This window comes from Triturus cristatus, chromosome 2_2 (genome assembly GCF_964204655.1).
Source record: "Triturus cristatus chromosome 2_2, aTriCri1.1, whole genome shotgun sequence".
Lineage (NCBI taxonomy): Eukaryota > Metazoa > Chordata > Amphibia > Caudata > Salamandridae > Triturus > Triturus cristatus.
The window spans coordinates 59,487,697-59,514,768 of NC_140582.1; the positions used below are offsets into that span (position 1 = coordinate 59,487,697).

At 48.2% G+C, this 27,072-nt stretch overlaps 1 protein-coding gene across 1 annotated transcript in view; it reads left to right on the plus strand.

The window, feature by feature from the left end:
• LOC146861834 (C-X-C motif chemokine 10-like) overlaps nt 1-27,072 on the plus strand; it is a 53,980-nt gene that overhangs the window by 16,233 nt on the left and 10,675 nt on the right. The window contains exon 3 of the mRNA XM_085640982.1: nt 24,727-24,816. Coding sequence (XP_085497108.1) covers nt 24,727-24,816 — 90 coding nt within the window. The remainder of the gene's footprint in view (nt 1-24,726; nt 24,817-27,072) is intronic.

A 27,072-nucleotide genomic window follows, 5' to 3' on the forward strand; every position in this document is an offset into this window, starting at 1 on the left:
TTTCTCTCCTTTTCACTCGTTTTTTCCCTCACTTCTATCTCCCCCCTTCACTCTCCTTCTGGATCTTTCCTCCATTTTCTGTCGTTTTCCCTTATTTCAAGCTCCCCCCTTCACTCTCCTACTGTGTCTTTCCTCCATTTTTCACTCGTTTTTTACCCTCCTCTCAATCTCCCCCTTTCACTCTCTTGTGTTCTCTGTGTCTTTCCTGCACTCTTTCTTGCACTTTTGCTGCCTTATTTGCACTTTTCTCTCTCTTTTTGCCTTTTTCCTTTTGGCTTTTTCTGCCCGTTTTTCCCCGCCGCTGCTGCTCCCGCGGCCCCTTCCCCCCCAGCACGACCAGTGCGACCGGCCCAATCCAGTTCCCCTCCCCGCCTCCCAGCTGTCCAGCCCTCCCCGACCCCTACATAATGGCGGCGCTGTGGGGACAGGCGAGCAAGACCACTGACTCATTGTCAGTGAAATTGCTGTCCCTCCCTCGCAGCTTCACCATTAAGGAAGGCCTTCCCCCAAGCCCCTGCACTCTCAGGTGCTGGTGTTCGAGGCCCTCCTCCACCTGCAGGTTTCACCTGCGCCTCATCCCTGGTGGTCCAGTGGACCTCTGTCTCCATTCTCTTGCTCTGCTTTTTCTCTCCTTTTCACTCGTTTTTTCCCTCACTTCTATCTCCCCCCTTCACTCTCCTTATGTGTCTTTCCTCCGTTTTTCACTCCTTTTTTACCCTCATCTCAATCTCCCCCTTTCACTCTCCTGTGTCTTTCCTCCACTCATTCTTGCACTTTTTCTGTCGTTTTCCCCTCATTTCAAGCTTCCCCCTTCACTGTACTTCTTTGTCTTTCCTCCGTTTTTCAGTCATTTTTTACCCTCATCTCAATCTCCCCCTTTCACTCTCCTGTGTCCTGTGTATCTTTCCTCCACTCTTTCTTGCACTCTTGCTGCCTTATTTGCACTTTTCTCTCTCTTTTCTCTCTCTATTTGCCTTTTTCCTTTTGCCTTTTTCAGCCCGTTTTTCCCCGCCGCTGCTGCCCCCGTGGCCCCTCCCCCCCAGCATGACCAGTGCGTCCGGCCCAATCCAGCTCCCCTCCCCGCCTCCCAGCTGTCCAGCCCTCCCCAACCCCTACTTAATGGCGGCCACTGCACGGCGGCGCAGCGGCCGCGCTGCCGGGGTGCCAAAGGCAAGCTCGTCTGCGCTGGGCGCGACCCAACTGCGACCAGCGCCAGGAACCCTGGATCTCTGCACCGCCAATGCTACGACCCAGCAGCACTCCACGCTCTCAACCCAGGCCGCATCAACAACTGCAAGCTAGTATCAGCAGCCGACACCCATGGACCCTTCAGCTGTCACCGCTGCCGGCACACATGCAACACCGTCAAAACCACTGACCCAGCGCAATCCGCCCCCAAGAACACAACCGAACCGAAGACCCTGCAATGCATCCTCCTCAACGTCCGATCTCTCCACAATCACGCCACTGAATTCTGGGACCTCCGCAACAGCACTACCCCAGAGGTAGCATTCTTTACCGAAACCTGGACCAACACCACCTCGGGACCGGACATCGCCATTGCCATTCCCCAAGGATACAAGATCTCCAGGAAGGACCGCCCCACCCGCCCAGGAGGAGGCATCGCCATCGTCCACAAATCCACCCTCCACCTGAGCACACTCCCCAACGAGCTCACAGACCTGATGGAACACCTTCACTTCAAGATACTGGCCAGCCCTACCTCCACCCTCCTAGGAACCCTCATCTACCGACTCCCTGGACCCTGCGAACTTTTCGCCAACTCCATCAAGGACATCATCTCGCCGCATGCCATCGCGTCCACCAACTACACCCTACTAGGAGACCTCAACTTCCACCTCGACAACCAACTGGACCACTGTAAGACATCCCTCCAGGATAACCTCCACAACATCGGACTCCGCCAGATCGTGACCGAACCCACGCAATCAGCAGGCCACACCCTCGATCCCCTCTTCACAACAGGAAACTCCATCACCTTCAGCCACACCACCAAACTCCCATGTACTGACCATCGATGCGTCCACTTCACCTTCAGAACACCCACCATCCACAGACACCAGCACCTTCTCCCACGAAGAAACTGGACTAGAATCACCAACGACCAGCTAACCTCATCACTCAGCGACTCCACCCCAACCAGCGAGGAAAACGACGACGCCAACACCTTCGCCCGAACCATGCACAGATGGATCTCCGACAGCGCCAACACCATAGCCCCCCTCAGGAAAAACAACAACACCCACGCCAAGAAAGCTAGATGGTTCACCACAGAACTTCGAGAGTTCAGACGCACTTGCCGCCGCCTCGAAAAGGCCTTGAGGAACACCATAGCCACAGAAGCCCACAACAACTTCAGAGCCGCCACCAACACCCACCACCAACTCATCAGAAAAACGAGGAAAAAAGCGATTGAAGACAGAATCTCCATTCATGCACACAACAGCAAAGAACTCTTCAACATCATCAAGGAGTTAGCCCAACCCACCAGCGAGTCCACCGACATCCCTCCCTCATAAGACCTCTGCGACAAACTCAGCACCTTTTTCCACCACAAAATCAAGAGCATCTACGACAACTTCGACTAAGACAACCAACACACTGAACCCTCACCAACCACCCCCGATACTCTGAAGCCAGCGATCGACAACTGGACAGCCCTCACCTCCGAAGACACACTGAAGACGATGAAGTCTATCCACTGCGGGGCCCTCACGGACCCCTGCTCCACCACATTTTCAACAGAGCCGCCGACACCATCGCACCCATGCTCTGCCACACCATCAACCACTCCCTGGCAACCGCCTCGTTCCCTGATGACTGGAAACATGCTGAGATCAACCCCCTCCTGAAGAAACCCTCGGCGGACCCCACAGACCTCAAAAACTACAGACCCATCTCCCTGCTCCCGTTCCCAGCAAAAGTCATCGAGAAAGCCATCAACAGCCAACTCGCCACATTCATCGAAGAGCACAACATCCTCGACTCCTCCCAATCCAGCTTCAGAAAAAACCACAGTACGGAAACCGCCCTCCTCGCCGCAACAGACGACATCCGTACCTTACTGGACAAAGGAGAAACAGCAGCCTCGTCGACCTCTCAGCGGCGTTTGAAACAGTCTCTCACCGCACTCTAATACGCAGACTCCACGACGCAGGGATCCATGACAAGGCCCTCGACTGGATCCGCTCCTTCCTCTCTGGCAGACGCAGCAGGTCAGACTCCCCCCTTTCCTCTCGGACCCTACACCTACCACCTGCGGAGTCCCCCAGGGGTCCTCCCTCAGCCCTACGCTCTTCAACGTCTACATGGCTCCGCTCGCCCCCATCGTCAGAACCTACGGGCTCAACATTGTGTCATAAGCAGATGACACCCAACTCATTCTCTCCCTATCCAACGAACCCAACACCGCCAGACACAACTTTCGAGAAGGCATGGCCAAAAGGATGAAAAACAGCTGCCTACAACTAAACACCATCAAAACGGAAGTACTCATCATGGGCCCAAACCCAGACGCCTGGAACGACACCTGGTGGCCCCCACGCAACCTGGGAATCATCCTGGGCTCAGAGCTCAAAATGGACCGCCAGATCAACTCCGTCTCGTCCTCCTGCTTCCACACCCTCTGCCTCCTACGTAAGACCTTCAAATGGATCCCCCTCGAACACAGAAAGACCGTCACTCACGCCCTGGTCACCAGCAGGGTCGACTACGGCAACGCACTCAATGCCGGAATAAACAAAAACCGGCACCGGACCAGCATACCTGAATAGCCGACTCAAATTCCACGCACCCCAAAGGACCCAACGATCAGCCCAGCTCTCCTATGCCGTGGTCCCCCGCACCAGAAAGACCAGATCAGGAGGCCGCTCCTTCTCCTTCCGCGCGGCCAGAGCCTGGAACGACCTTCCACTCCACCTCAGACAGATAACATCGCTCCCCATCTTCGCAAGAAACCTCAAAACCTGGCTCTTTGACAGACCCCCTCCTTGATGGACTGGAACCTGCGAACCCCCCCCCCCCACACTTCCCAGCGCCTTGAGACCCTTATGGGTGAGTAGTCGCACTTAACAAACACCTGATTTGATTTCTTGTAATGCTCATGCCTATTAAGGGAGTCGATTGCAAATTGCACTACTTCCGATTTACCATTTTAAACGTGGTAACCTTTTTAAACCTAAAAATGTGGCAATTATATGTACAAACTGGCCACAAAACCAGTTTGTGCAGTGAAAGTCTCCATTAATTAAAACAGAGGCAATAACTAAGTGCAATACCATACCAATACCCCAAGCAGATAATCAATGCTTTACAGTTTAAAACTCTAAATAGACCCACCAGATATTTTTATCTTTATAAACTATAATCTCTGTATATTTTGTAATTTATCCAAGATTGAATGAAATTAAGAAAAGGAGCAATCCATATTATGTTGATTTGTATAGCGCACTAATCACCCGAGACGGTATCCAGGCGCTTGGGCAAGGTGTGTAGGTGTGTGCTCCGAAGGTGCTTCTATGAAGAGCCAGTTTTACAGCTTCTTACTGAACTCAAGAATTGAGGAGGAGGCTCGATGTGTTGTGGGAAGTAGTTCCATTCCTTGGGCCCAATGTAGGAGAATGAACGACCTCCAGTTGTGCTTTTGCGGATCTTGTGAGTGTGCGCGTGTGAGGTAGACCGTAGCTGTCCTGTGTGTTGGTGAAAGTGTATGCAGCTGTTCAGGTATTCTGGTCCTATGTAGTGTAGGACTTTGTATGTATAAGTGAGAAGTTCCAATTGGCTGCACTTGGGAGTGGGAAGCCAGTGAAGCTTCCTGAGGTGCGGTGTGATGTGGATGCGGCGTGGGAAGTTCGAGTATGACTCTTGCGGCTGCGTTCTGGATGTTCTGGAGCCTGTCTAGGAGTTGTATGGAGATTTCAGCATAGAGAGTGTTGCCGTAGTCCAGCCTGCTGATACATGAGAGCAGTCAGAGTGAAGCACCCTGAGGATGAATGTGGAAGCTTGCTAAATTCTCCATTTCAGTGTACCAAGGATATTAGTTGTTGGAAGAAAAAGCAGAAACACAACTACTAAAAAATATGCCTTTTTAAAAAAAACATAGGACGCTGAGGTCAGATCTGAAATGTAAGAGTTTGCTTATGATAAAAATAGAAAATCGTCGCAGTAATTATCAGGGGCTGAGAGAACGTGGAGTCCATCTAGCGAGAAATCCAGACTACAACACTTCTGCGTCAGTGAAGAATGCACATTGACAAGACTGCCAGGCCCTGTATCATGACCATTTGCACTGACTCAGCCCTGACCAAAGTGCCTGTTTTAATGTGCCATATACTATATACCATATACAATATATACTATATACTATATACACCAGCGTTCCCTAGGGTAACAGGAACCTGGGGTAAACACAACCATTACAACAACATTGGCATCTGTATTAGAAAATAAGTAGAACCAATCAATAAAGCAATTCATGGAAGAATGACCAGTAAGGGTTTTATAAACAACAGAATAGGGAAACTTCAATTGCATTTGAAGTGCTCTGTGTTCACACATGGTACACACAATTAATAAAAGGCGTAAAAATGTGTACAAGGAACAGCTCCAATACGACCTCAAAATACCATATCCTTAACAAAATCCGTGTATAATGCTGTACCCTTGATTGTAAATTCTTGAGATGGTGGCTTGTGGGGCAAATAGTCAACCGCTTTTTAACCCCAAGTGGATGAATGACCATCATCAGGACAGTGAGGATGAGTGGGCGGCCTGAGAGGTAGGTGGGATGACCAAAAGTCCTACTTGAAGAGACTTGATATGGCCGACAACTTCAAGTCTCCAGATTAGAGTATGAAATGCACTTGCAAGGGACACCTGAGTTTGCCATCCATGTGTGTGAGCAGGAATATATGGGCCAAGCGTATTAGCCACACAAGAAACAAGGAAGACAAAATATGGCAACTCTGTTTTCTACTGGAAAGGCCCGCATGGTACGGTCAGGCACCGCGAGGAGGGCTGTCGAAAGAGAGTTGTGTGAAAGAGTTAAGTCAGGAGAATATCCACACCTTACAGCTGAGCGAGACGACCAGACCCGGAAGATGTACAAAACACATTCCGGGTTCCTGGTCCGTGTTTTAATTTAACCTAGACTTTCTCCGAGTTAAAGCTTGATTTCCAGACGACCATGCATTAAAACAGTAATCAGTGTTTGCCTCTTTTTGTTCCAAGCAGTTCTTTCTGAAAATAGTGCACTAATTCCGAGAAATATTGGTTTAAATGATGCACGTTAGGCAGTGCAAGCGCATCAAAACTGGTGCTCCGCTCTGTGCTGAGCCAATGCAGCTGGTCATGATACGTTTGTTGTTTATTACAGAACCTTTACACTGGTGTATAAAAATAAAAAAATAGGATTTTCCGTTTGCATCATTTTTGTTGCTTATTAGGGAAATTGAGCAAACAGTATTTGCACCTAACTAAAGTTTTGCACCACTCCACAGTAGCGGCTCCTCGAGGGAGTGCTGCGGGTTGGTGAGGCGGGGGAGGGGCAGGGGAGGAGCAGGGTGGGGAGTAGTAAACTCCAGCATACGGCCGAACGGAGGTAAGTACATAAATAAATAAATAAAACAAATTACATTGAGTTTTGCCATTTGGCGTTGCAGCACGCGCAATGTAATTTGTTTTATCTATTTATTAATGTACTTACCTCCGTTCGGCCGTATGCCAGAGTTTACTAGCCCCCACCCTGCCCCTCCCCGCCCCACCCCACCGCTGAGCAGCACTCCCTCGAGGAGCTGCTACTGCCACTGCCACTAAAAAACACATAGGGTAAACCGATCTAATGCTATTTTTTCCAGTGGTGGCTGCTCCCAGTGCAACATGGTTGGGCAGGAGAGGGGGAATATAAAAATAAAAAGCACAAAGGAACACATTAAAAAACATAAAATATCACTTACCTAACTCTGCGTCTGCCGCCTGGCTCCTCTCCCGATCCCCAACTGGAGCACACTGCACAGGCTCCCAGATGCCAACCCCAATGCTGCTCTCATGCTGGAAACAGTAGCGGCCCGTGGAGGAAGTGCTGAGGGGCGGTGGGGCGGGGCGGGGAGGAGCAGGGTGGGGCGTAGTAAACTACGGAATACGGCCCAACGGAGATAAGTAAACAAATAAATAAATAAAATGAATTTCATTGCGCGCGCTGCTTCGCATTTGGCAATGCGTGCGCGCAATGAAAATAGTTTTATTTATTTATTTGTTTACTTACCTCCGTTGGGCCGTATTCCGTAGTTTACTACCCTCCACCCTGCTCCTCCCACGCCCCGCCCCGCAACACTCCCTCTACGGACCGCTACTGGCTGAAACTACTTTTACCCAGCATGAGACAAGCGCTGGGATTGGTCTGAGCGGCCTGGTTTGGTGCTCAGACAGGTCCTAGGAGCCTGTGTCTGTTCTCCACTTGGTGGTGCAACACAGCTCGGGTTCTAAGTGTGCCTATAATTTTCGTCATCCTAAGAGCGGCCTGCCAGACCGACATGCACACTTATCAGTGATCATCACTCCTCCTACCTGAAGCCCAGAATTGCCCAGCCCCTTCCGACCCCACCCTGTGACCCCGCTGGATCAGTGAAAAATAAAATGATTATAAAACGTATTTTATTATCATTTTCTTTTTCACTATTGCCTCTGCTGGGTAGCAGTGGGGCAATGTTCCTCTGCCATAGTGGAGGCGCCGCCCCTGATATTTTAATTTTTTTCATAATTAGAAAAAGAGAGAACACATTTCTACTTTCCTTTTCTTTTAAAATATGAAAGATGGGACTAAGCCCTTCATTTGGCATTTGGTGGATGTGGAACATCCACACATTTTTATATTGGGAGTTGTCCCTCCGCCCAATTTAGAGTACATACATATGTTTTGTCATATTTGTAAAGGATACATGTGCATACACTCCAAATAGGACAGACAGAACGTCTGCCAATTTAGGGGCTGATTCCGATCCTGGAAAAACCGGGTTCGAACCGTCGGTCGGTGCGTTTTCTCCGTCCGACTCGTACCCGGTAAAAACACCATACAAACTTGAAAGTACGATTCTTACGGAAACACCATTTCCGTACGAGTCGGAAAAAACACCGACCGACAGCAAAATCCATACGAATGTGATCCGGGACACCACGGACGTGACGTCCGGACGGAGTTAGGCATGTTTTTACGTCCCAGCAAGTACGATTCGCACCGACAGCAGTCCGGACGGCAATATTTTTACGGCACCCAAAAAGTGCCGGAAAAGCGAAGGACGCCGCGATGCGAGCGGAATAGGGAGCCCGGTACGCGCCGTCTCCCCCCCCAGCCCCCGTATGTACGTGCCGTCCCCCCCTCAGCCCCCCGTATGAACGCGCCGTCCCCCCCCCAGCCCCGCGGATAGACGCGCCATATCCCCAGCCCCCCCCGGATGTACGCGCCGTACCCCCAGCCCCGTAGGTACGGCACGTACCCCCACCCGTGTATGTACCACACGTACCCCACCCGTGTATGTATGACACGTACCCCCAGCCCCGTAGGTACGGCACGTACCCCCACCCGTGTATGTACGACACGTACCCCCACCCGTGTATGTACGGCACGTACCCCCACCCGTGTATGTACGACACGTACCCCCACCCCCGTAGGTACGGTGCTACGCGCTGGGGGTCTGCACCGTACCTACGGGGGTGGGGGTATGTGTCGTACATACACGGGTGGGGGTACGTGCCATACATACACGGGTGGGGGTACGTGCCGTACATACACGGGTGGGGGTACGTGTCGTACATACACGGGTGGGGGTACGTGTCATACATACGGGGGGCTGGGGGGGTATGGCGCGTACATACGGGGGGCTGGGGGGGTTGTTCGGCGCGTACCGGGCTCCTGTTTGGACGTCGCCATGGTTGCTTTAAGAGTTTGCTCCGGACGGTCTTTTTACCATACGGTTGTACAATCGGACGGACGGTAGGAATCGTACGTGTGTGCTCGGACTTCAGTTCTCAGATTCAGACGTTAAAATGTCCGGGGACGTGTCGGACACCTTTTCCGACCCGAGGACGTGTCGGGGAATTTACCCAATGCGATTCGTATGGACTTTTTCACATACGATTCGTACTTGCCAGTTTGTACGGGACTTGTACGATTCGTACGGTAAAAAATCCAGATACTATTCGTATGGGGAATATTTTTCCAGGATCGGAATCGGCCCCTTAATGTGAGTGCACTGCATCTGCCAAACTCCAAATGCCACCCTAAGTTTGAGGCAAAACTGTTTGCTCCAGTTTTAATACATATATAGCAAAAACATTCAAAGTCAGTTAGGATTTCTTTGTCAGAAAGTGCTATTGAAATTGGTTCATATCGAATTGTTGAAAGGGACTTAAGGCTGACTAATATTTTAAGAGTGGCTTTGCTTTAAGAAACTGAAGAGGTATACAATTCATTAGTCGAGATGCTACTGTCACTTCATGTCCCAGTAACACTGTAATAATTCAAACTTGAATCCCTTAGCTGTTGTTATTTTTCAGAGGTTGAAATGAGATTTGTTTGAGAGATCATTGATTATGTTTATAAATGTGTAAAAGTATGTATTAAAGTGTGATTACGTTATTGGAGTGACACAGAACGCTTTTGTTAAATTGTGGCTTTGTGGGTATTTGGGGACCAGAGTGTTGGCATATAATCGTGGGTGCTTAATTGTATGATGCCAAATGTTTTGGTATGATGGTGGCAGTGTGGGCAGATGATGTTGCTTTTGGTATGAGCATGCCTGTGTGATTGTTTGATGGGGGTATGTGGCCTTATACAGGTGGTTGTGCAGCTATGATGGGGGTTGTGCAGTCAAATATGCGGAAGGTTCGGAGGCCCTATGTAGGAAGGTGGATATCTGACTATGGTTACCCCCAAATTTTTTGCCTAGTGTCTAGCTGGTTTTTCGACTTAGTTGGCCTGAGATCCTGCTATTCAGGATCTCAGCCTGGCTGTTCTCTCTTTAAAATGGACTCCATGTACCCTAGGTACATACCCAATTGGTTGGATCACCCTGTCAGCCCCTGTACCAGTGTACACTAGGTACCCAGGGCATTGGTGTACCCAAGGCCTGCCAAGGGCTGCAGCATGTATTATGCCACCCCAGGCTTGGCCTAACAATCTGACACAACTGGCTGATCACTCAGCTGGGGTAAGTTGGTGTAATCACCTCTTACTTAGGTGTAGTATACCTATACCTAACCTTAAATGGGACACCTGGTAACCTATAAGTCACTCCTATGGCAGGCCTTAACAATCCTGAAGGCAGAGTGCTTGGTTCCATGTGAGATGGTGCTCTGGCATGAGCTGAGCCTGTCTGCAGTGGTCGGAACAACTTCCTTCTACTGTTTCCAGATATCGTCATACCATATACTCTTAAGTGCATTATGAACCTCGCGGTTAAATGCTATCTTTGGTTTGGCTTTATCAAAACATGTCGAGTAAGGTGTCATACGAATTGGAATACTAACCCCTCGCCAATTCTGGCGACGGGGTTAGCATTCCACCCTTCTAGAGGGACACGACATGTACAGTACCTGAAACCCGGGTAAAATCAGACATAGCCTCAGCTCCACAAAATGGATGCTGCCACCACAGACACAAGTCTGCCCTCCTGCTGCTGGGAGTCCTTCCAGCTTGGGAGGTGTGGACAAAGGGTTTCCTGCCAGGGGAGGTGCGTGCACCACCCTAGACAGGATTTTGTGTATTGGTCAGGTAGGGCTTGAAAGAAACCAGACATGCCTGTGGCTCACAAGGAGCCTCGGTGCATATGCCAGTCCAAACCGGTCCTGGGGCACACCAGTCCCGGGCCTGGGGCGAGCTGGACAAAGGATTGGGGGTGTATCTACCCCCCTTCCTGGTCCCACCCATAGGGAGGGACCTAGCAGGTAGTCCGGCCCCTAGAATCCGCTTAAAGGTAGGAGCTGTGTCCTAAGACTTCAGACATCCTGGAATCAACTTGAAACTAAGAAGAAGACGGGAACTTCGACATTCTGCTGCACAGAAGACTGAAGAAAATCTCCCCTGTGGTCAGGGAGTGACCACCTTGCTAACGCAAGCACCATCCAGCGAATCACCGTCTGCTTTGCCGCCGCCTCCCGCCGGAGCCCGAGCCCAGAGACTGACAAGACCTGGACCTCCAGACCTCTCACCGCCCGATCCACAGTCCCTGAAAAGAGGAGACCCGTGGAGGCACCGAGACACGTGGAGCCAGCCATCTTGGAACGACTACGACAAGCTGACCAGTGCAACAACCGAGGCTCCCTCCAAGTTGTGCTTTGGGTCCTGAGAAGCCCAACCCTCGAGCAGCATCTGCACCAAAGGTGAGCCCTCCAGCATCTCCACGATCTGCGTGGGGCCCTTCTGCATTTTGCCACTCGACGCGCCTAACCGGTTGCTGGCCCGCTGGCTAGTGGCCATCTTGGCGACGAAATCTACGACAAACACCGCTGGTCTGGTTGCTCCAGACTGGCCCTTGCTCCCCTCCAAAGGAGCAATCCCTCTGACCTTGCTGGTCAGAACCAACAGCTGATTTCCGATTCCTCCTACAATTGCTTTTGCCAAGGCTTGTTTGCTTCGATCAAGTCGCCGACACCGCCGACAGCGAGAGCCTGCGTGGGACAGCTCGTGAGCCGACTCCTGGACGTCGTCGACCTTCAGGGACCACGTGGCTGCGGAGACAAGCTACCCCTCATCACCTGTTTGCACCCGACATCGCCTGGTACCCACCTGGTGCCACGCTGGTCACTGGCTAGTGACTGTGAACACTGTCCCCTCTGCTTACAGGTCTTCAACATCTCCGATCCACTCTTGGATCCACTGCATCTCTCCCGGACCGACCGCCTGCAGCATCTTTGTCCCAGGCTCAACGGAACAGATAGAAGAAACCCGACGCACTTTGAGGCCTATGCACCCGCTTCCTGTGGGTGAGGTAAAGCTGGTACTCCGGTGCCCATGTGTAGTAATACATCTCTAGTGCCTGTGTTCCAAATCTTAAGTTCCTAGTCAACCCGGAAGATCTCCTTTGCAGTAACTTTGTACTTTTTACGCACCCATTGAAACCTATGGGAGCACGCGTGTGACTATTTGCTCTGCACACGCCACCCGTGGACCTCCTGGTCACTAACTGACGTTAGCTCCTTGTAGGCCCAGCGATTCTAGAGGCCCTAGGCCTTTTCCCTTTTCTGTTCGTGGTACTTATACCACTATTTTAGTATATGGTTCGAGTGGCCACCAGGGCCTATCCATATAAAGTGCAACTTCTGTGTATTCTGTGATAATCTTGTTTGACGATTTGTGCTCCTGTGCTCATAAAGAGACTAGGGGTTACTTTGAGAAATAAATACATATATATTTTGAATATATATCTGTGTGGTGTCCTTTCATTGGTATAAAAGGGGGTTACATTTGGTAAAACAGCTGGCTTAACACGCTTCACGAGTTTAGCCTCAAAGACTGCTTAGCCTACGCTACCACTAGGGCAGCTAGTCCGAAAAGGTTGACTTACAACCACACCATAAGGGTTGCTTGGCATGGTACAAGGTGATCACTTTAACTAGTGAGCATCATATACCAGGCCAACTTCTCACATTGGTGAGCAGCGGTTGGATTTGAGCTTGCTGTGTTTTACCATTGTAATCTCTTGGTTACCAATTGAAAGATCACATAGGTACCTGTAGGTACATATAAAACAAGATTAGATATACATAAGTTCTACTGAACTTAGTTGTTGTAGAGCAAAGGGAGTAGCACACCCTGACTACAACTACTAGATAGGTTTAGTAGGTAAACACAAGTGTAGGTAGATTGCAACACATCCACCCACACTTAAGAGCAATGGCCGGGGCAGAGGGGTCCACTGTACCCATCTCTGTTGAGAGTGACCCCCAGAGGGCACCATCCAGCTTTGCTACCCTTAATCAGAATGAGCTCAGGCATTTGGCAACTCTTAGAGGCCTTAAACAGCCCAAGAACCCAAACTCTGCTGAGCTCAGAGAGCTCTTACAGAATGATGAGAATCAGAGAGCACTCAAGAAAGCTTCCCAGTTAGCCCCCTTAGGGTCAGGAACAGGAGGCCCCCCTTCTGAAGAGACTACAGAGGTACCCAGTTCCAATAGCCATCCCTTAGATGAGAACCATACTACAGGGGAGGAAAGTGGTGAGGATACAGAAAGTAGTGATGATGAAGGGAGAACTAGCCCAGTGCCAAGTATTATACTTGGCCCAGCTAAACTAAGGCTATTGGGGACTGACAATGGGTTCACCCCATTGGATCTCCCCAGTGGACTTAACACAGGGCTTGGGAGGCAAAGGAATCGCTCAGGTGACTCCAATGCTTCTCATGGCTCTAGAGGCTCTCAAGGTCACTCCAGGAAAAGGATGACCACCCCTCAGAGGAGGGAACATGAGGCCAGAATGCAGGAAGCCCAGCTGAGGATCAGGAAGCAGGAGCTAGAAGTAGCCCTGATGGAAGAAAAACTGAACAAGGCTAGGCAACCTAGAGAGAGTGGGTCTATACCCACTGGTGGCAGCATTGTCCCTAAGGACAAAGATAGGGTCTTTGATAATAGGAACCTGTCTAAGGTTGTGCCCCCCTACAAAAGTGGGGATGATATCCACAAATGGATAACTGCTCTTGAGAGAGCCTGCAAAGTACAGCAGGTTCCTGAAGACCAGTGGGCAGCAATCCTCTGGCTCTCCTTTGAAGGAAGAGGCAGAGACAGACTCCTCACTGTTAGGGAGGAGGATGTCAGAAACTACAGAGTCCTGAAGAGTGTCCTAGTTGATGGGTTAGGCTTAACCACTGAACAGTACAGGTTAATGTTCAGAGACACCCAGAAGACACAGACTCAGGACTGGTCTGAATATGTTGAATGTGCCACTAAGGCTTTGGAGGGTTGGTTGCTGGGAAGTAAGGTATCTGATTATACAGGATTGTACAATTTGATGATGAGAGAACAGATTTTAAGTAACTGTCAAAACCAGCTCCTCCATCAACACCTGGTAGACTCAGATTTGACCTCTCCCCAAGAATTGGGAAAGAGGGCAGATAAATGGGTCAGGACCAGGATCAGGCATAAGAATCAGGGTGGTGACCAAAAGAAAGATACCACCAAACCTCAAGAGAAGGGTGGGGATAGAACAAAAGAGAAATCTTCCTCAGGGCCCCAAAACTCCACGCAGGGTGGTGGGTCCCAAGCTCCCTCCTCTACCACAGGTAAAAAGCCCTACTGCCATGAGTGTAAAACTCCTGGGCATTGGAAAACTGACAGCAGTTGCCCAAGGGCTACAAACAAAACTGTTCCTCCAATTACTCCTGTCACACCACCTATTACTGTCAGCAGTAATCCCCCAGGTGGTGGGAGTGCCCCCAAAAATTTGGGTGGGTTTACTTGGGGAACACAGGGGGACCCTGGCTTAGCCAATTCCCCTGCAGCAGATACTCTTGTCTGTGACGGTGGCATGGGGTTTGCCAACTTCACTGCCTGTCCCAACACTTTGGGTAGGTATAGACAGGAGCCCTACATCAATGGTACAAAAGCTGAGGCCTACAGAGACACTGGAGCTAGCATCACAATGGTGGCCCATTGGCTAGTTCCCTCTGAGCAGCTTTTGCCTGGTTTCTCCTACCAGGTGACCAACATTGATGGCAAACAGAACAGTCATCCCATGGCAGAGGTATGTCTCAGCTGGGGAGGTGTCACTGGCCCTAAAAGGGTGGCAGTGTCCCCAACCTTGCCTGTAGACTGCTTACTGGGGAATGACTTAGAACTCTCAGCTTGGGCTGGAGTTGAACAAGACACCCATTCTAAAATGGTAGGCCTTTCACAAAAGGGTAGTGGGGTTGTGCCATTCACAACCCCTGTCCAAATAGATTTCCTCCCTGGAAAGGTTGGAAGGGCAGTGGTAGCCACAGCCCAGGCACAGACAGACTTCCCTGTAGAGACTGGCAGAGCTGTGACAGTCACAGCTCAAACACAAACTGAGTGCCCCCCTGAAAAGGTTGGCAAGGCTGTAATGGTCTCAGCCTATACTCAGACTGACATGGGTGTAGTGAAGCCTGAAACTATGGATCACTCCACACAAACAGAGAGTAGTGGGGAGGAAGAAAAGTCTCCCTCTCCCCAGACATTAGGAAAAAGTCAGCCTCCTCAGGGAGCTGACCTCACCCCTTGTGAAGGAACTGCCCCAGAGGTAGCCAGGCCTGGCCTGGCAGAGCCTCTGATGTCAGTGGCCCCTTCCAAGGTGGGACCCAGTCTGGTGCAGGTAACCTGCCTCTCTCTACCCTGCCTCAGTCAGCCCAGGGCTGCAGAGGTCAGGGAGGCCAGTGGACCCCAAGAGGGCCCCTGTCCACAAGCACCCCCCCATCAAAAGAATGAGGATTGCCTGGCTAGTAGCCCTAGTCAGGTGATGGGTAAAAACATTCCTGAGGGATCTCCTTTACAGGTAGTTAGGGACCTCCCCCAGAGGGATTCTGTTGGGTACAGGCAAACATGGGACCTTAGGGCCCCAGACCTGACCTGTCCCTCCAGTAAGCCCACAAAAGGGACCCAGCCTCCAGCTTTAGGTAGCCAGAGGCTGACCCTGAGAGCACAGTGCAACTCAGTTAAGGAAAGAAAGGCATCCATGGTGGAGGGGGATTGGAGGAAGCTGAGGCCTCACTTTGAGGACACTCACTTCAGTACTCCATCTCAACACCAGCCTTTTACTTTGCCAAGACACACCAAAGGTAGAGATTCCCTATGGTGGAGACCCTCTGATACCCTTAGGGTGAGGGATTGCCTAGTGGACCATGAGACAGGGGGTAACCATGCCAGTGCTGGTTCCTCCTTATATGGCCACTTGGGCGATATAGGCTTACCTGGTCAAGGTCAGCCTTATCTCCCTTCGTTTGGGGGGGGGTTGTGTAGGAAGGTGGATATCTGACTATGGTTACCCCCAAATTTTTTGCCTAGTGTCTAGCTGGTTTTTCGACTTAGTTGGCCTGAGATCCTGCTATTCAGGATCTCAGCCTGGCTGTTCTCTCTTTAAAATGGACTCCATGTACCCTAGGTACATACCCAATTGGTTGGATCACCCTGTCAGCCCCTGTACCAGTGTACACTAGGTACCCAGGGCATTGGTGTACCCAAGGCCTGCCAAGGGCTGCAGCATGTATTATGCCACCCCAGGCTTGGCCTAACAATCTGACACAACTGGCTGATCACTCAGCTGGGGTAAGTTGGTGTAATCACCTCTTACTTAGGTGTAGTATACCTATACCTAACCTTAAATGGGACACCTGGTAACCTATAAGTCACTCCTATGGCAGGCCTTAACAATCCTGAAGGCAGAGTGCTTGGTTCCATGTGAGATGGTGCTCTGGCATGAGCTGAGCCTGTCTGCAGTGGTCGGAACAACTTCCTTCTACTGTTTCCAGATATCGTCATACCATATACTCTTAAGTGCATTATGAACCTCGCGGTTAAATGCTATCTTTGGTTTGGCTTTATCAAAACATGTCGAGTAAGGTGTCATACGAATTGGAATACTAACCCCTCGCCAATTCTGGCGACGGGGTTAGCATTCCACCCTTCTAGAGGGACACGACATGTACAGTACCTGAAACCCGGGTAAAATCAGACATAGCCTCAGCTCCACAAAATGGATGCTGCCACCACAGACACAAGTCTGCCCTCCTGCTGCTGGGAGTCCTTCCAGCTTGGGAGGTGTGGACAAAGGGTTTCCTGCCAGGGGAGGTGCGTGCACCACCCTAGACAGGATTTTGTGTATTGGTCAGGTAGGGCTTGAAAGAAACCAGACATGCCTGTGGCTCACAAGGAGCCTCGGTGCATATGCCAGTCCAAACCGGTCCTGGGGCACACCAGTCCCGGGCCTGGGGCGAGCTGGACAAAGGATTGGGGGTGTATCTACCCCCCTTCCTGGTCCCACCCATAGGGAGGGACCTAGCAGGTAGTCCGGCCCCTAGAATCCGCTTAAAGGTAGGAGCTGTGTCCTAAGACTTCAGACATCCTGGAATCAACTTGAAACTAAGAAGAAGACGGGAACTTCGACATTCTGCTGCACAGAAGACTGAAGAAAATCTCCCCTGTGGTCAGGGAGTGACCACCTTGCTAACGCAAGCACCATCCAGCGAATCACCGTCTGCTTTGCCGCCGCCTCCCGCCGGAGCCCGAGCCCAGAGACTGACAAGACCTGGACCTCCAGACCTCTCACCGCCCGATCCACAGTCCCTGAAAAGAGGAGACCCGTGGAGGCACCGAGACACGTGGAGCCAGCCATCTTGGAACGACTACGACAAGCTGACCAGTGCAACAACCGAGGCTCCCTCCAAGTTGTGCTTTGGGTCCTGAGAAGCCCAACCCTCGAGCAGCATCTGCACCAAAGGTGAGCCCTCCAGCATCTCCACGATCTGCGTGGGGCCCTTCTGCATTTTGCCACTCGACGCGCCTAACCGGTTGCTGGCCCGCTGGCTAGTGGCCATCTTGGCGACGAAATCTACGACAAACACCGCTGGTCTGGTTGCTCCAGACTGGCCCTTGCTCCCCTCCAAAGGAGCAATCCCTCTGACCTTGCTGGTCAGAACCAACAGCTGATTTCCGATTCCTCCTACAATTGCTTTTGCCAAGGCTTGTTTGCTTCGATCAAGTCGCCGACACCGCCGACAGCGAGAGCCTGCGTGGGACAGCTCGTGAGCCGACTCCTGGACGTCGTCGACCTTCAGGGACCACGTGGCTGCGGAGACAAGCTACCCCTCATCACCTGTTTGCACCCGACATCGCCTGGTACCCACCTGGTGCCACGCTGGTCACTGGCTAGTGACTGTGAACACTGTCCCCTCTGCTTACAGGTCTTCAACATCTCCGATCCACTCTTGGATCCACTGCATCTCTCCCGGACCGACCGCCTGCAGCATCTTTGTCCCAGGCTCAACGGAACAGATAGAAGAAACCCGACGCACTTTGAGGCCTATGCACCCGCTTCCTGTGGGTGAGGTAAAGCTGGTACTCCGGTGCCCATGTGTAGTAATACATCTCTAGTGCCTGTGTTCCAAATCTTAAGTTCCTAGTCAACCCGGAAGATCTCCTTTGCAGTAACTTTGTACTTTTTACGCACCCATTGAAACCTATGGGAGCACGCGTGTGACTATTTGCTCTGCACACGCCACCCGTGGACCTCCTGGTCACTAACTGACGTTAGCTCCTTGTAGGCCCAGCGATTCTAGAGGCCCTAGGCCTTTTCCCTTTTCTGTTCGTGGTACTTATACCACTATTTTAGTATATGGTTCGAGTGGCCACCAGGGCCTATCCATATAAAGTGCAACTTCTGTGTATTCTGTGATAATCTTGTTTGACGATTTGTGCTCCTGTGCTCATAAAGAGACTAGGGGTTACTTTGAGAAATAAATACATATATATTTTGAATATATATCTGTGTGGTGTCCTTTCATTGGTATAAAAGGGGGTTACATTTGGTAAAACAGCTGGCTTAACACGCTTCACGAGTTTAGCCTCAAAGACTGCTTAGCCTACGCTACCACTAGGGCAGCTAGTCCGAAAAGGTTGACTTACAACCACACCATAAGGGTTGCTTGGCATGGTACAAGGTGATCACTTTAACTAGTGAGCATCATATACCAGGCCAACTTCTCACACCCTACTATTGTGGGTGTGTCAGCATATGATTGTGGATTGACATGTATGAAGGTGGGTACGTTTGCTTATAATGGTTAACTGGGGGTTTGTTGACTTGTGAGGTTGGTTGTGCCAACAGGTAGTTGATGGTGGGTCTGCTCATGTCGGAGGTAGTTAATGATGTGAACGTAGCAACTTACCTTCTGAGTTTCATTGCTTTTTAGTTTTATGGCAAAGCCACTGTTAGCATATTAGCCTACCTTTGCTTACTTTCAACATTAGTATTTTTAGAGAATGTAATTGTTTGTAGTATTTTATTGCTGTTTTGTGTGTTGGTGCTGTTGACTGTGTGTGCATGTAATAGCAGTTATATTGGTGCATGATTGTGTCGGCTTGTGTTATTGATTCTGTGGACTCCTGGTGGCTGTGTTTCGGCATATGATGGTTTTTGTGTGGATGAATGATGGTCTGTGTGTTAGTGTATGTATTGGCATATGATAGTGAGTATCAGCATATGATAGTGAGTGTGTTGGACTATAATAGTGTGTGTGTTGACTTTATTGGTTGTCTAGATGCATGTTGATGAGCGTGTTGGTGTACAATGTTGTTTGTGTATATGGTTGATGTTGGGCGTGATGGTGCATGATCTTTGGTGTATAATTGTGGGTGTGCTGATAGATGATGCAACTGTATAGCCCTTTGTGTGCCCTGTCCCCTTTGAAGTCTATGTGCCACTCTGCTCTGCCTGTGCTGGACTTTCTTATACCACTGTGACCTGCTGCAGCTTCTGCAGGTTTCATAATCTGTGCTGGATCCTTCAGTTTGCTGCTTTGGAGGCTCTTTGTGTGTCACCATGTCCTGGCCCTACAGATCCCCGGCGTGCCTTCTGCAGCGCCTATGTATCCCACTTTCGTTGTGCCCCTGCCCACCTGCAGACACCACGAGTGCCCCGGTTTCCATTTGGTGTTCCTGCTCCAAGATAAGCAAAATGAGGAAAAGAGTTGGACTTTGGTGAGATTAGATGTAGTACTCCCGCTTCAGCCTCAACAAATGCAGGGACACTATTGGACTTTGAAGGGGTTATAGCTCCTTTCTGACTCCAACATCAGCAAAAGGAGGGAAAGTGTTGGACTTTGGTGAGATTAGATTTAGTACTCCCGCTTCAGCCTCAACAAATGCAGGGACACTGTTGGACTTTGAAGGGGTTATAGCTCCTTTCTGACTCCAACATCAGCAAAAGCAGGGAAAGTGTTGGACTTTGGTGAGATTAGATTTAGTACTCCCGCTTCAGCCTCAACAAATGCCGGGACACTATTGGATTTAGAAGGGGTTATAGCTCCTTTCTGACTCCAACATCAGCAAAGGCAGGGAAAGTGTTGGACTTTGGTGAGATTAGATTTAGTACTCCCGCTTCAGCCTCAACAAATGCCGGGACACTATTGGACTTTGAAGGGGTTATAGCTCCTTTCTGACTCCAACATCAGCAAAAGCAGGGAAAGTGTTGGACTTTGGTGAGATTAGATTTAGTACTCCCGCTTTAGCCTCAACAAATGCAGGGACACTGTTGGACTTTGAAGGGGTTATAGCTCCTTTCTGACTCCAACATCAGCAAAAGCAGGGAAAGTGTTGGACTTTGGAGGCGTTAAATTCACTATTCCCATTTCAGCGTAATCAACAGTAAGGAAATTGTTGTGTTTCAGAGGGATTAAATGTACTATTCCCACTCCAACGTAAGCAACAGTAGGGAAAGTGTTGGACTGAGGAGGAGTTACATTTACTATTCCCACTACAATCTAAGCAACAGTAGGGAAAGTGTTGGTCTTTGGAAGAGTTACATTTCCTATTTCCAATACAACATAAACAAAAACATGAAAAGTGTTGAACTTAGGTTACATATACCGTCCAAATGCCTTATTTATTTAAAAAAATTAAATGTATATCTAATAACATAAAAGTAAAACATATTCAAAATAAATTATATATACTATGTACATAATTAAAATTAAGGGTAAAAAATGTTATCACAAAATTATTTTAACAAATAAAAAACAAAATACATTTTAAAATACACTTCCCTCTCTACTATTCAAGAAAAGTCACCACCCCCCAAAAAATAAAATACATTTTAAATAAAATTATATTAACATTAAAATACTATTAAATAAAACGAATACAATGAAAACCACTATAAAACATAAAATGCATTTTATCAAAGTTTGGATTCAAATTCAAATGCATCACGTAATCTACATAAATAATCAAGTTTATAATTTCATATTTAATTACCAATAGAATATTTAATGAACATACATCAATTTGTAAAAAAAATTAAGTTTAGTATCCTCCCGCCCTGTTTCCCTACAAACCGAAGAGCCCTCTACTAAATTATAAATTAGTAATCAAACTGTACAAAAAGAAAATATTCATTAAAAATCACAGTATACATGTAAACATTTAAACTAGCAATTATTCAATAACAAATTCACTTAATTACTGATTTAAATATGTAAATTTCAATTGAAATGTAATTAAATTAACATTAAAATGTTTACTTCACATCCCACCCGATCCCCAAACAAACCCAATAACCCACAACTAAAATGTAAATTGCTAACTAATTTTTAAAATAAAACACATTCGAAATTACAAACCATAGTTAGAAATTTTAAAACAATTATATGTTATTAATATTGACACCTAAAATGAATGTAATAAATATAACTGAAAATCGATATTTAGTAGAACTATATTAAAGTAAATTATAGTAGATATGATATATTTAAAAACGAGTTTATGCACCTATAAACACCTATTTTTACCTTTTATATTTTGGTCCACAATCTTTTTGTATGATATGTTATGTTAAACATATTTGTAGGGAGCCTTATCACTGGGGATGGTATCCTGGCACTGAGCAGGTGTCATTCTAGCTTCCGTTAGAACAGATAGAGTGATTAATTAAAGAGCCGAGTCTTCAGGTTCTTCCAGAACTCAAGAATTGAAGAGGAGGCTCTGATGAGTGACGATGATATTTTTGTGTCTCATAAGGGTGTGCAGTTCCTAGTGAAAGGGGAAGAGAAAGGAAGGTCTTTCTTCGTGATGCCCTCCCATACCCCAAAAGTTGTCATGCTTCATCATTGGGCCATGCTCCTCGTCGGGCCAGCGCTGCAATGCCCGACGGGCACCTGTAAACGGGGCTGTTTGGCGGAGATCTTTTGAAGAAGCCTTAGGGTGTGTGCGGGTGTGAGGGCTGGGTAGTGCAATGGGCTAGTGAGATAAAATCAGTCTAGAGCTGTCCTACTGTCAAGTGTTTCATTCCTGTGGTAGCTCTAGCCTAAGAGAGAGACCCTACAAGGGTGTAATGTTCCTACAGGGCTGAAGTGGTTTCGTGGGTCAACATGTTTTGTGCCTGCTTAGCCCCTAACGGGTCTGGTGGCACTTCATCAGGACCGAATATGAAGTAAAAACAGTGAGTGGTGCACTTCCGCTAGTCTGGTTCTCGAATTCATGTCTGATGAGGCACAGTGGAGTAACCCCTGGTAGGAGTATACCGGGACAGAAGACCTAAGGGAAGAGATAAAAAAGGAACCAACCAATGGAGAGTTATAGCAAACAAAAGGAACCTGTCAGATAGTGCACTTTTGTAGCAGGCTTACAGGTGGTTAATGAGACTAATGATCAAGAAAGTGCCTAAGTAAGGTGAGGTAAGGGTGCATAAGCATTCATTCTCATCTCGCTTGGTAAAAAGATTAGGTGGCAAAGCTCAAGTTTAAAGATGAATGCTGTCCTGCCAGGAGCTGGGGTTGCACACATCCATCAACATGAGGAGAAGTCGAAAGAATGGGCTTGGTAAGCTCTTGGCAACGACATGTCACTGGCATGTACATATAGGGGTCAAAGGGTCGCCAAGGTTGGAATCAAAATAGGAAAAGGTGCTTCAGTAGGTAATCAAGGCCATTTGCACAACCATACTCATTCAAATTCAGTTGCGGATGCCATTCACGGCTGCAGAAATGTGCCGAGGCCTACCTACTAGTTTTTCGTGTACTGTGGCTGGCACTTAATTATTGCCGTAAGTGCCAAGGTAGCGATGTAACTCCTTCTGATTTTGTGCACATTGGAGTGGGAACCAACCAGAATCTCTACCAGTTGATACTGGCCTACGTAAGCCTTCCACCTTTACCCCGAATTCCAGCATGGTACCCCCAGAGGTCCTTACATTTGAAAGAGCTGTCCTGAAATAAATTGCGGAAAAACGTACCATCGCAATAATGCGTTCTGGGACAATTTGGCTATTAGACAGAGGAAGGGGTAAGAGGTGAGCAAGGGCACTGTTTAGGGACATTGTAAATTTCAGGAATTTTCACCATCAACGTCTGTGTTTCCTTATAACTGGGACCCCCTATCAATTGGCAATCAGAACATTACTGGAAATTTGCAGAAGACAAGATGAAGAAACTCTGTCGGCCTGAGTAAGGACTGATAATCTGCATCCTCTTCTCTTGAACTAAAGTTCTGAAGATCATTCTAAAGGGTCATGGAAGACCTCCCCCTGATCTTCAAAGGGAGATAATGCATGTGAGAGTATCTGTGGGGAAGTATCAGGAGACCATTTGAGAAAGGATTCGGCTGGGCCCTTGGTGGTTGAGCCAGAGCTGGCAGGGACTAGTCGAATTTTCCGCACTGAACCCTGTTTTTGCTTCTAGACCAGTGCTTCTAAAACATTTAAGAACCACAACCGCTTTTTAATACGAAAGCCTTTCGTGACACGCCCAGCTTTAATGGACATGAGCCGGGTGGTTTTTCGAATGTAACTAAACATCACGTGCTAGCACAATATTTGCAGACAGCACCTTTTCTATTGAAATTGATTGGCAGTACATTTACACAGACACACAGTTTTATAGGTAAAGTTCTATTACACACAAATCATAATGTGTGGAAGTCGGGTTTCAGTGAATACTTATTATTTGTGAATACCTAAGTAAATTGTCTTGATTTGTTCTGATCCCATTAAAATCTTTGTCAGAATTACAAAAAAGATGTGGTTTATTTTTGCTTTCCTGACTGCTGAATTTGTACAGCTCATTCACAGGTGTTTAAACTTTGTTGAGCCTTAGACAAAGATTACATCCTACAGTCTTTCCTTTCAAACTTCATGTACCCCAGCAGGCCTGTCACATCATTCATTTTTACTATTCCTTCTTTGACTGGAAAGTGTGAGGAGTTCGCAAACACTAATCCTCTGTTAAAAAATAAGCAGCACAAGACAACTGTGACATTTGACCTTTGTCTTTAAAGTGTAGCAAATGTGACACGATGAATACAGAATTTAAAGACATCTCTATGTATTTCCTGGACCTTGGCGACCCACAAAAATTCGGATTGGGAACCACCAGTGGGACCCACCAGTGGGTCGGAACCGCTATTTGGGAAAGGCAGTTCCATACATTATTAGCTTGCCTAACTTTGTAAGGAGCTCATCCATTGCTCTGTTGCCTAGTTAATCATCCACTTCCTAAAAAATGTTATTAAAGAACGTCGACGATGGAATTTGTTTTGACCTCAAATAAACTATTACTTAAAACAAAAAATATATCTATTTCATCCCGCAGCCAGAAACAGCTCATTGCCAATGATTGTTTGTACTTACAAGTTTTTTTTCAAATGTTGTGGAGTGATAGAGACTGAATTTTGTGGTTAAAAGTGTACAAAATTCAAACACCTGATTTTCCAATGGGACCTACTCTTTGTTTTAATTTAATGAACGACTGAAATGGAAGATCAATGCACAAAATTATTCTCCCATGCCATCTGAGTATGTCTGGTGTTAATGTTTCAGCACTTTCCTTCCAAGCTTTACTTCTTACCATCCAATACCCCCACCAATCACAGCATGAATGCAATTTATTTTCTATAACAAATCAGATCCCCACTAATCACAATAAAGGACCTTTAGTGTGAAGGTAAAGTCAATGACTGCAGTCAATGTTCTCTGAACTCTATTATTAATTTTTGTAGTGCGACCATGAAAGCGTTTGGGAAGAAGCGATGTCTGAATTCAGAATCTAAAAAAGTGAAGAGGATGCTGAACAACCTTATGAAGACAAGGTTAGTCTGCATTTACTTATTGGTAGCATTCACCTATCCTTGGTGAATCCTGGATTTCTTTGTGCAAACATTCACAGTACAATGTGGGGGCACATGCTATGAAAATGAATTTCAAATAAATGTTTGTAGGTCATGCCTGCAACAGCACATGCGCTGCATGTGCTCTTGCTTGAGAGACATATTGTTTACAATAAGCGGATTGAACGCAGCCCATTGCTTACCATTTCCTATAACTCTTTTTGCTGACTCTAAATTGCCAGTGCAGGCCAAGCAGACATTTTGATCCTTTCTGTGGAGCATGGACCAAGCACAGATTGAACTTAGAGTGCCAGTCTGCTGCTCGCGCAGTTATAGTGGTACTATTTCTATTTTCCTCTCCCACCCATCCCTTCTCCGTTTTTCTGTTCCGTATGGGGCTCCTGCGCTCCTCCCCTGCACCTCCTTCATGTAGCTTTCCCCCCTCCAGCTGTTGGTGCTCCCACCCTCCTCTCCCGCTCCTCCCTTGTGTTGCTCCCCCCACTTTTTTTTAAAACAGCACAGGCTGATGACTGTGACTGCATGAGATGAGAGGGTGACCCTTTTGCAAAACTGTGGGGAGCTGACCAATGGGGCTGGTTCCCAGCTTGGCCTCTCACATGTCGCCTGAGTGGAGGGTGGAGCTGAGGTCCGGCATCGAGCTAATCAGGGCCAGTGGGGTTGCATCAGAAAAGGGGACCACAGAACGGGTGCAATCTCACCTGATAAGGCACTATCCTGCTCTCTCCCTAGCGCTGGTGCACAATTACGCTGCCTAGTGCCATGCATACACCTTTGCACCATAGTACAAGGGTCTGTGTGTGAGTCTAGCATAGGTTTTGTACTGGAAGGGTATCCTTCCAGTACAAAATAGTATGCCGAGATAAACTTCAAACCATTTCCCACTTTGGATATGTGCTGTACACTTCATTACGCATACAAAGTGTAAACGTTAGTAGAAATAAAGGCATTTCTCCTTTTAACGCCTGCTTGAAATTGGCTTATTGGCTCAAGGACTCTCTTCTTAGACATCTGATCTCTTTCTCTCTGTTTTGCGCCCTCCCTCACTTCTCTTCCACTGTGCGTCCTCCTGTCCATTATACTTTGCCTTCAAACACAGTTTGAACCACATGGGCAACTGAAGCCAGATACAGAAAACACACTGTGGCACTTTGGTATTACAGAAGGAGCCACAGATGTTAGTGCAGCCCTTCTGTATTTGGATCCCACAGATGCACATTTTGCGTCTCCACAATTCCAAAGGCATTTTTTCATTTGCATGTAAACTTGGTCCAGCATACTTTCAGTACTACAGATGCGGACGTAGGGGCAAAGTTATCGGGAGACACACTGGCTGTATGGCTGTAAGAAATGCCAAAGAGTTAGTTAGCACCGTTTGGGATGCAGGCACAGGCTTTCAAGGCACCCATGGGCATCCTCCTACAGGCAAGTGTAATGCCACTGGTTGGCAATGAGCCCCACCAACATTTATGTTTGGGGATCGGGAGTCTTCCTGCAAGTTCTTTCAACCTGAAAATGTCCCGTGGCTTGTCCACAAGACCTGCCAATGACAAGGCCTTGATGTTGCAGTGCAAGAGTGCTTGAGTCTCATGCTCAGTTCAGGCACATCGTGCGCAGTAGGGAGGCACAGCGCAGTCACTTTTCAGTTAGTGTCTTCCCTGCTCAGACATGCATGGCCATGATGAGACGAGCTGTTTAGTAACTCCCCTTTGGTGGTGCTTTGGTGGTGCACGCTCAGTAATGTGCCTGTCTGCACTGCAGTTCCCCTAATTTAATTCCTGTGCTTCCTGTTTTTCTGGAACCTGGTGGCTTCCTAGTACTGAGGCCATGCCTGCAGATGAGCACTGTCCTCGAGTTTAGAACTGATCTGGCGAGTGGCACAGTGGATTCACTAATGGGGTGAGTTGGTGAATTATTTTTAGCCTGGAATTGGGTCCTGGCATCAGATGGCCACATGAAGAAAGCAGAGGCACTGGCAGTGAGTGGTGCAGCCTCAGTCGCACAGAGACAGAACTAATGGGTTGGAGAGATAGGACATGGGAGATGTCAGCAGGTTACATAGGCTCCAGTGTACAGTCACAGGGTATACTAATTCTGTTCATGGAAAGGTGCTGTAACTCCCTCCTCCCTCAGTTACCGCAGCCATGCCCATATAATAGTTGCCAATATGGAAAGTAAAGACTAGGGCCTTCGACTTAGGGCTAGGTAGAGGTCCAAGAG